The sequence below is a fragment of the Mus caroli genome, chromosome 14 (assembly GCF_900094665.2).
Source record: "Mus caroli chromosome 14, CAROLI_EIJ_v1.1, whole genome shotgun sequence".
NCBI classification, from domain to species: Eukaryota; Metazoa; Chordata; class Mammalia; order Rodentia; family Muridae; genus Mus; species Mus caroli.
Genome location: NC_034583.1, coordinates 108,062,744 through 108,072,555, shown reverse-complemented (window position 1 = coordinate 108,072,555; position 9,812 = coordinate 108,062,744). Strand labels below are relative to the sequence as shown.

The 9,812-nt window shown below is 43.7% G+C and overlaps 1 protein-coding gene across 4 annotated transcripts in view; it reads right to left on the bottom strand.

Moving 5' to 3' along the window:
• The window catches only part of Cldn10 (claudin 10), an 86,385-nt gene that overhangs the window by 4,984 nt on the left and 71,589 nt on the right, over positions 1–9,812 (bottom strand). For 3 of the 4 annotated variants that reach the window (XM_021182088.2, XM_021182089.2, XM_021182087.2), the window contains exons 2-3: positions 8,796–8,957; positions 8,625–8,706 (exon numbers count right to left, since the gene is read on the bottom strand). In XM_021182088.2, the coding sequence (XP_021037747.1) occupies positions 8,625–8,706; positions 8,796–8,957 (244 nt within the window). Of the gene's footprint in view, positions 1–92; positions 270–8,624; positions 8,707–8,795; positions 8,958–9,812 lie in introns of those variants that run through there. The other variant, XM_029469336.1, reaches the window with a different exon arrangement.

Here is a 9,812-nt window from a genome sequence, read left to right as displayed (position 1 = left end):
GCTGTCTTCAGACACTCCAGAAGAGGGAGGGAGTCAGATCTTGTTACGGATGGTTGTGAGCCACCATGTGGTTGCTGGGATTTGAACTCCGGACCTTCGGAAGAGCAGTCGGGTGCTCTTACCCACTGAGCCATCTCACCAGCCCCCAGACTTTTTCTTTATTCTGCTGAGAGACCTGTGTCTGAGTCTCCCTCAGCAGGGTGACTTCAGTCCACACCCATCCCTGCCTGTTCCATGGCAAACAGTGACTGGTTCCATTCAAAGGCAGCCTGGAGAGAAGGGACAATAAAGCTCACAGCAATCGGTTTCCAAGGCACGTCTCCCTCACCTCTGCCTGGAACTCTCGGTAATGCTAAGAAACTGATTTCAACACTTCAGGAAGGTTATCCAGACTTCAAATTATCTGCTGCATTTTTTTTTTATGAGCAATATCCTCTTGTCCCTAAGCCAGCTTTTCACTCCCATTGTGGTCTCTATGGTCCCATCACCTCACCTCAGCTTCTTCCCTATGGTGGAAGAATAACTAGCTCCACACCAGACTGACCCTTAACTGTGTGGACAGAGACTGGCTTAGACTTGAAACATTTTAGCATACACCAAAAACGCGTCACTCTGGATCAGAGGGCTGCCCCCTCGTAGCTTTGACACGTTTGTATCAGAGCACATGACTCTAGCACACCAAGACTGGGGGATGAGGTTACTTCTTATCAGAAAAATTGAAACATGGATTAACTGCTCTAAAGTATCCTCCCAAATAAACCAGAAAGATCTGAAGCATTTCAAATGTGCTTTCAAGTACGAGTTAGTCCTGCTGTATCTACAGCTAGATAAGACTCTTGCTCACACCCATCATTTCTGAAGAGGACAAGAGCTGCGTGGTGGTGCTGACTCAGCACAATGCACCAGCCCTTTCATTTTGTCACCACAGACATGCCAAGCCACTCACTGTATCCCGGATTGACAAGATATGTCAGCCCGACAGCTCCTCCCACAGATCCTATAGTTCTGGTGGGACTAGTGAGACATTAAGCAAATAATTACAGTACGGGTGTGATGGAGCCTAACAATAGAACTCAAAGAGCATGTCTGTGCAAACAGAATGACTGACCTCAGCTTTCCCACATACATACAAATGTGGTCTGAGGACCAGGAACGGCAAGCCCTGGCTCTTAGACTGTCCTGTGCATCTGAACACACATCGACGTTCAACCCTCATTACAATTCTGAGATATGGGTATATGTATCCTCAGTTTGCAGAAGAGGAAACTGAGGCTCAGGGAGATTAAATGACTTGCCTCACATTTGAGCTAAGTAAAGGGTAGAGCTGAGAGTTTAAGCCTGTAACTGTGATCCCAAACCTGGATGCCTAACCGTTGTTCTCACAATAAATGAGTTATAAGTGCTTTTGAATGCCACTCCATCTACTCTGAGTTCCCATTTCAGGTTTTTCTCCCTCTTTGGCTCATTGAGTTCTCAGTGGCTCCAGAACCACAGGGTGTGGAATTTTTTCCAAACGCCCGGAGGCTGATCTTTTACCCAATGCCACCAGAGGAGCCACTAAAGCCAGGGTGTGCTGAACAGCCCCTCCAAAAGTAAGGCTACAGCAAATGAAAAGACCGAAAGAATACTGAAGGGACCTTAATGAAGGTCACAGGCCTTTTTAGAGTACAATGTCCTTGCTTTAATTAAAAATGGTAATCACACACACACCAGTTACCTTAATGCAAAACAGTATGTTTTGGGAAGAAAGTAAAAAAAAAAATCTAGAATGTACATTTATATGTTATCCACATGAGCTCTTTAAAACTGAATTCCTTAGTTCCATTGGTAAGCCAGCCTTTTGGACATCATTGCTGTCTGATGTAGATAGCCCTTTAATCTAAGGCGGTGTAACTGCAAGGATGAGTCTATATAAATGGATATTCTATAAGGACATAAGCACATCTGTTCCTAACACTGCAAATTCCAAGTTGCTGACATAGAGTGGGCCATTGAGAGCTTGCCAAAGTCCACCTGCCTTCTGCGTGATGCCCACCGCCAATCTCCTCTGCGAACAGTCCCTCCCACAGTCTGGTATCCCGGACCACTTACAAAACAGTGCTGGAGGCTCCCAGTCAGGAGCCAAAGCAAGACAAAAGTCTAAATCCCATGTTGGGAGATCTGCATATGGAATTCTCAAATTTGAGAAACCAAAGCAAGGCTGCACTTTTTAAATTTCCTCCTCTGGTGCCAGTTCTCAATTTCGAATTATAACAAGCATGCATGCATTGTCTTGCAGCATGTGTGTGACTTACTACAAGCTGGCTCAGAAGTCCACAAGCAATGTGTTAATGGCAGGAGCCTTGTTTGACTTCTCCCTGTGTGCTATAGAAGGAGCTGTTCTCACATTTATTTTTAAAATTAACATGTTGCAAATATTTTTATTTAACTCATTAAAGAATAAAAAAAACACAGACAGGTATCAGAAATGATCCCAAGGTACATTCAAAACAACAAAAACAAACAAACAAACAAACAAACAAAAAAACCAAAACAAAACAGAAAAATGAGCAGCCCTCGGGCTGAACTCACAAACCAATGTAAAACCGATCTTTCTACTGTTTCTATGCAGTAGCCTTTGACCAACATTTTCCTGGTATGTTATTTTCTTTAATCTTCGTAACACTGCCCATCTGTGTTACTGTGATGAAGCAACTGAGTGACTACAAGGTCAGGGCCCAGATTAGCCTCTCACAACTGACCTGACTCCAGCACCTTCCCGGCTGTCACTGCACCAGGTGACCGGTGAGGTCTTCCGAGGAGTAACCTTACAAGTTACTGGAAACTTAGAAGCCATTCACAGTGGAACTAAATGTCATGTTAGCCAAGGTAAATTATAATTTAGTAGAAATATTTCGTGTGTCCCAAGTTACTCCGTTTGTTGCAAAAATAAATCCATTACTTAGCAACATTGGTGCCATTGATCTTGTCTAGCGGGGTGGATAATTGGGGGGAGGGGGTTCCCTGGTCTTGATCTGGAGCAGGAATGGTGTGCTGAGTCACAATGCTCACGGAGATTCAATGATGTGTTTGCAAGGCAATTCTGAAGTCTGAATAAACTGACCCTGCTGAAGTTCCTAACAGCAAATACTGCCCTGAGACCTTTCAGAGGACTCTGTGTGGCTAAGCCTGTGCTGAAGTCGCTGTGAGGGTGGACAGGGGAGTTCCTTCATACGGAAGTATGTATGTACAGATGGACTCCAGGCCAAAAGCTAATCCCGAACAATTAAAATGCTTCCAGCGTTCATTCAGAATCCCCAGCAGTCCACAGGAAAACAATTGAACACCAACCAAAGCAGGAGACCCTGTGGGGTTCGTTCTGATATAAACAATCCCCCAGTATCTTAGTAACTGACGGATACTACAGCAGCTTGCTTGTATGTAACTCAGTTCAAGGATAAGGTAACCAGAAATTAACAAATTATGGCTACTTGTGCGGGTTCTCCTAATGGTTGCACGTTAGACCCCCTTTGAAATTTCCTTTTATTTGAGAGCTGTACTGGCTGGTATTGTGTGTCAACTTGACACAGCTGGAGTTATCACAGAGAAAGGAGCTTCAGGTGAGGAAATGCCTCCATGAGATCCAGCTGTAAGGCATTTTCTCAATTAGTGATCAATAGGGGAGGGTCCATTGTTGGTGGTGCCATCCCTGGGCTGGTAGTCTTGGGTTCTATAAGAACCCAAGCAAGCCAGGGGAAGCAACCCAGTAAGGAACATCCCTCCATGGCCTCTACATCAGCTCCTGCTTCCTGACCTGCTTGAGTTTCAGTCCTGACTTCCTTGGTGATGAACAGCAGTGTGGAAGTGTAAGCTGAATAAACCCTTTCCTCCTCAACTTGCTTCTTGGTCATGATGCTTTGTGCAGGAATAGAAACCCTGACTAAGACAAGAGCCAAGTGTCATAAAACAATTATTCCTTCTGTTAGGTCTCTAGCATTTCTCTATTGCTAATCTCAAAAATACTGTAAAAGGTGAGGTGGTGTGGTGTGGATACGTGTGTAAGGATCTTTTGAAATAAGAGCTAACATTTTTCTGTAGTGTTTGTTATGCACTTTCAGATATGACTTTAAACTCTGAGCTCTGCCATCCCGCCTGACCATCACAACCACTTATCCTCATTCTGTAGACTCAGATCACAGAGCGTGGGAAGGACACGAAACTAGGAAGCAGCAGGGCTGAGTTACTCCAGGCAGCTTGGACCCAGGTCTTTCCTGACATTTTGGTTGTGAGCCTTCCTAGCCTTTGAAGGCTGAGCCATCTCTCTAGGCTCAGGATGCTCTCATCTGATTACCCTTATCTCATAAGCAAAGGTCTTCCACTTACAGAGAGACACAGACCCGTCGAGGCTGATATCACCCCTGTTGTATCCTGAAGCGTGGACTAGCTACACGGTTACAAGAAGTCCAACAAATTAACATGCGCTCTCTGTTTCACGATGCTCCCTGTCTGGTCTGGGAGACTGATAAACCAGCAAGTGTGAACTACCAGTAGGGTGATAATGTGGGCGAGAGGAACAAAAGGAACCCCTCAGAAGCTACATCTCCCAGGAAGCAAGTGGGGAAGGTTGATCAGAGGTCTGACCAGAGTGTACAGGGATAGGAGCTAAGTTGTCAGACCCAACTACACTGACAGGAATCATCTCGCCACAGGCTAATCAGTAAAATGGAATGGAGTTGGCAAACATTTGCTATCCCGGTTGATTTTTAAAAGGCTCAGTAGCCGAATGGACGCATCTGGAGACTCCCTGTAAGCAGAGGTGACCCACGAGGCTTCTAAACAAAGCGAGGTTCCAGGCTCATGCCTTCTTACTGTTGAGTTCCAATTATTCCCGGTGTTTAAGGCTTCCGTGTGATCAATCTCCCACCCAAAACTCTATGGCCAGTGCAAAAACCTCAGTTCACTTTCCAAAGAACCTAGTGAGCATTCATATCGCAGCATTTGATGGCAAAGGTGGGAGAGAAAAGGTAAATAGCCTGGCTAGGTCACTTGTGCACCTGTAAGGTTGGGTCTCAACCAGAAACTAGAATGAAAGAACTCATCTGAAAGTAGCTCTTCCCTCGTCCACCTCACCCCTGCCCCTCCCTACCCTCTTCTTTCTTTCTGCCTTCCACCCCATGTATGCCTTTCTTTCTATGCTGAGGACTGGACCTGGGCCTCCATCTACATTGTCCCACATCCCCAGTCTGGCAAGCATTAATTTCTAACTACTAAAACCTACAATATTGAAAAGATTTTACCTAAGTATAGTCTAAATCCTAAAGTATTGAATCAAATATGCCAGGAATGAAGAGTAAAAAAATTCCACAGTAAAATGGAAAACAGAAAAGCCTCGAGGCCAAGACCCAAGTGTGAGGCTCAGAGGCCCAGCATCACTGGTACACAGTGGAGTTGCAGACAACATGGTTCTGTTTCTTTAAATGGGTCGTGGTGGCAGGCTTCTACTTTGCTTGTTTTGAAAAGCACTTTTTTTTTCTGCTGATCAATTGTGACTTGGAACAGTTTAAGAAAGCAAAACAAGACATTCAGGAAGTTAGTGGTTTGGGCAACAAAGCCAGGGTAAGAATAATGTTATCATGTGGGTTGTGAATCTTGCTTTGGGGTGCCTATTAGCATAAGCTTGTAGGTGGGTAGATTTTTTTCTTTTGGATTTATTGGATCCTGTTTTAATAAAAAGGAGGAAGTTGGTTTGGAATAGCCTAAGGGGAAGAGAAGAGGTTGTTTTCATGTCTCTGTAAATGCCTGTGTTGGAGTTTTTCAAGCAGAGTCACCACCTAGATGAAAACTCACAAAGAGGGGAAACAGCAGAAAACACAAACACAGGGAGCTGTCTAAGTTCTGTGATTCTGCTAGATGTAAGTCGGAAGAGAATTCTTCTACTATATGATGGGGGTAAAAAGCATTTTAGAATAAAAAGCCACTGAAGCTATCGCACGGCAACATGACAGCTAGAATCTCAACTGCAGCTCTACCCTCGTTTTACTCAGGAATAACTGAGGAACAACTGGGTTCCCTTGCACACAGTAGGAATTTGTTGATAAGCCTAGTTGTGTTTTCCTAGCTTAGACAGCCAAGGCGTATATGCTAGAGGGATAGGGTGGAGCTCTGCAAAGGTCTAATGCTGGAGAGATGAGATGCATTAGAATTCAACAGCATCAACAAAACAACAAGAGGAAAGTGGAACACATGTTTCAAGGCCTGAACGATCTTCATTTTAGGGTTCGGGCACAAGAGTGCAATTCAAACCAAAGCTTGTGGCAAACAGCAGCCTTCCGGTGCTTTGCTAAGGACCCAGATACGTGGACTCATGCTACTGACAGTCACAGCTTCTGAGGCCACCACCAGGGAGAAAACACTTAGAGGTAACTTGGTATAGCCTAATGTGTGCCATTTGTGGGAAAAGGAACAGGGCTATGCCTCCCAGATCCATCCGCAAAGTCTTGCCTCCTCAGACTGTCAACATAGCAGGAAGCTTTGCACAGGTCTGGAAGGACCAGATTCTCTACAGTAACAGAGTCACTTGGGAGCACTCTGGTAGGTAGATAGAACTGAAGGAGATGCTTTCTGACCTCAAGAAAGTTACAGAGTCCTCATGCCGGTCTAGCAAGACATCAAAGAAACATCTAGAACCTTCTTCCAGCACCTTCTCCAAACCTCTGCTCACCTGGGTTGGCAGAGTCATCAATTGAGTCTCACACATGTTCAAGCTCAGATGAATTTGAAATCAGACAGCAGTTAGTAAATTCTAGCAAAGCCAGTCGAGAACACACTCTTCCACAAATAACCCTGGTCAAAGATTTGCTTTAACGATGACTTCTCAAGATCTGTAGAGCCAGGTTAACTCTGTACTGGAAGCCAATGCATATGTAGCTTCAGATTTTCTGATTTCTATTGCCCACCCTCTCCAAGAAGGTGTTAATTTAGAAAGTAAAACATCAGATGAAACCACTGCTATCGATGGATCGGTTTGAAGGAGCCCTTGGTTTACCTGAAGCCTGGGTTCCTGCCATGCCTCTCTAACTAGAATGCACGAGGACATTGACCACCCTCCAGTCTAATCATTCCCTGATCCAACCAGAGTTTATTGAGATTTTGAAGTCTCAATCATCACCTCCGAGTTTGGTTTCCTGTACATCTGTACAAATCTAATTTTCAAAAATAAACAAGAAGCTGAGCCTATCATCCTTGCTTTCAGGATGCTGAGGCAAAAAGATCATAGTTCATGTCTAGCCTGGGCTACCCAGCAAGACTGTATCTCAAAAACATGAAACACAACAAAAAGAAAGAGAAGTAAGGAGAATACTTACAAATTAGGATATATTTTTCTACCATGGGTAAAGAGTAAAAATTAGATTGGATCTAAGGACAATGTTTGTTTGCTTGTTTCTTAATTTTAAAATGTCTGAATGGACACTATTTTAAAATAAATGTATGACAGAAGCTCTGGGGAAAAAGTAGCATGTAGTTTCTTAGTAGCAAAAGTTTCATGTAATTATGAAATTAGTATTGCACAGTTATTGTTAGCATCATAAGTCTCACAGTTTAGAGCATGTGTTCTACAGAACTCCACCTCCTGGTTTGAGATGTGGATTAGTTTAGTCCAAGAGACTCTCAGGAGAGAGTCCCACTTGATGAGGGTATTATAAATGTGAAGCAATTTGATAGAATCCAGCAATGTTGTGCCTGGCATGTGAAGGGACCCATATGTGTTCATATAATCCTCATTACGTACAACTCCACTACTCTGGCTTACTGAAGAGAGAACTAGAAAAACAATGCCCTGAAGACTTTTAAATGTACTAGGAAAACATAATGCTCACTTGACCAATTATGTCTATACTTGACCTTTAAAATTTTTACATTACTTATCTCAAGTCTGAAATATAATTGCCAGCTTGATTGATGTCAAAACACCCCCACCCCCATGTCACCCCACAAATGTGCACACACAGTTTCCTAGAGAAGTATGCGAGCTTCATGGGAGTTTCATGAAGACAAAAGATTTGATATACGGTTGGGTGTTTCTCATGTGGTGTCCCTGGGATTTTTACAATCCAAAGAAGTAATCCCAGGGACCCTATCAAAAAGCCAGCATCCTTAAACTCAGAAACAACAACCCACCAACAAGCTGATTAAGTCAGTCCTAAGGCACTCAGCTGCAGATACTAGCAGTCACCCGAGGGAGGGCTAGATGCCCCACAGCACTTCACTGTGTGTAGTTTTTACATAAAGGCTGGGAAGGTAGAGAGACCAGCATTTGCAAAGATTGTTTTGAATGAACTACCAAGGCAAGTTTTATCTTCAGAACTTAGCATCTTACATCACCCCGACTTTTCCTGAATTTCCCTTCAATTTGGTCATGTAAATGGATGGGTTTACTTCTCCACATCCTCTGCTCTGAGCTATTTAAAGATGATGTATGATGTTATTAACTGTCACCAAACGCATCCTTCATCAAGACGATTCATAAACCTAATGTCAGATTTACTAACAAACTTCATTTTCAAAAGCTATACAGGAAATCCACGACACCCAGCTCTCTCATTTTTCTATGAGCTAGACACATCTCGACTGAAGACAACACTTACTTTTGCTCCATATAGAGAGGATCAAAGAATTCCGTTGTGATTTTGTTTGCATACAGGGAACAGCCTGTCATGGAACACAGACCTGCAAAACACCAGCGGACAAGCACACCAGTCAGCGTTTCGTCATTTACACCCCGAGGTTCCTTGTTTGGTAGGAATTCAACTGTTTACCTGACAGTATGAATACAATCCCGGCCAAGCAAGCAATTTTAGCTTTGGCTTGATCTGAGCCTCCCACTTTGGTACACTTCATTCCAAAGAGTGCAAAAATGGATCCAAAAAATCCCAGGCTGACCGCAGCGATCATGAGTCCTCTACATGCCTGGATGTAACCTGTAATTAGAGCAAGTCGTTGTTCATGTTAACACAGAAATGCACAGCTCTCCAGAAAGAAAACCTCGCTAGCATTGTCGCTTGGGATGGCTGTCAGACTGTCTTGGTGGAAAACCAGCAACACAACGGAAGGAAAGCAATCCCAGCACTTGGAGGCAGAGGCAGGCAGATTTCTGAGTTCGAGGCCAGCCTGGTCTACAAAGTGAGTTCCAGGACAGCCAGGGCTATACAGTGAAACCCTGTCTCGAAAACAAAACAAAACAAGACAAAAGAAAAGGATAAGAAGAAAAGAAAGGAAAGCAAGCAAGTCTACCTGAAAAGCCCGTTCTGGGCCTCACTCTTGAAGGGCCACCTTATGCATAGCCTCTGGCTAAATTTATGTTATTCCTGTATTTACCAAGGCATGCGAAGGTACTGTGATTTGCCACGATGAGCTAGTAATCAGTAGAAGGGATCACACCCTGGAAAAGATTATGAAGTACATGCCTCATTGTCTCTCATTCTAACTCCTTAGCGTAGCAACCTTCTCAATAGATACCATACTGACTCTGGCACTGCAAAACTAGAACATTTACACGGGCAGCAAGATCTCCCGACGGGTAAAATCTCCTGATGTCAATGGAAGTTTATGAGTAAGACTAGCCAGCGTCCATTCGTGACCCATGTCGAATCTAAGAATTATTTTAGAGACACTGTGCTATTGTTAGTTAGAGTGCATATAATAAAGTTGGGCTTTAGAAAATATTGCCTAATAGGAGAGTAAATTATAATTCAGCCAAGTGTTTGGGTGCAAGCGAGTTTCTTTCGTGAGCCTGATAGCTTGTTCCCACTGAACCATCTATGCTCTCAGTCACG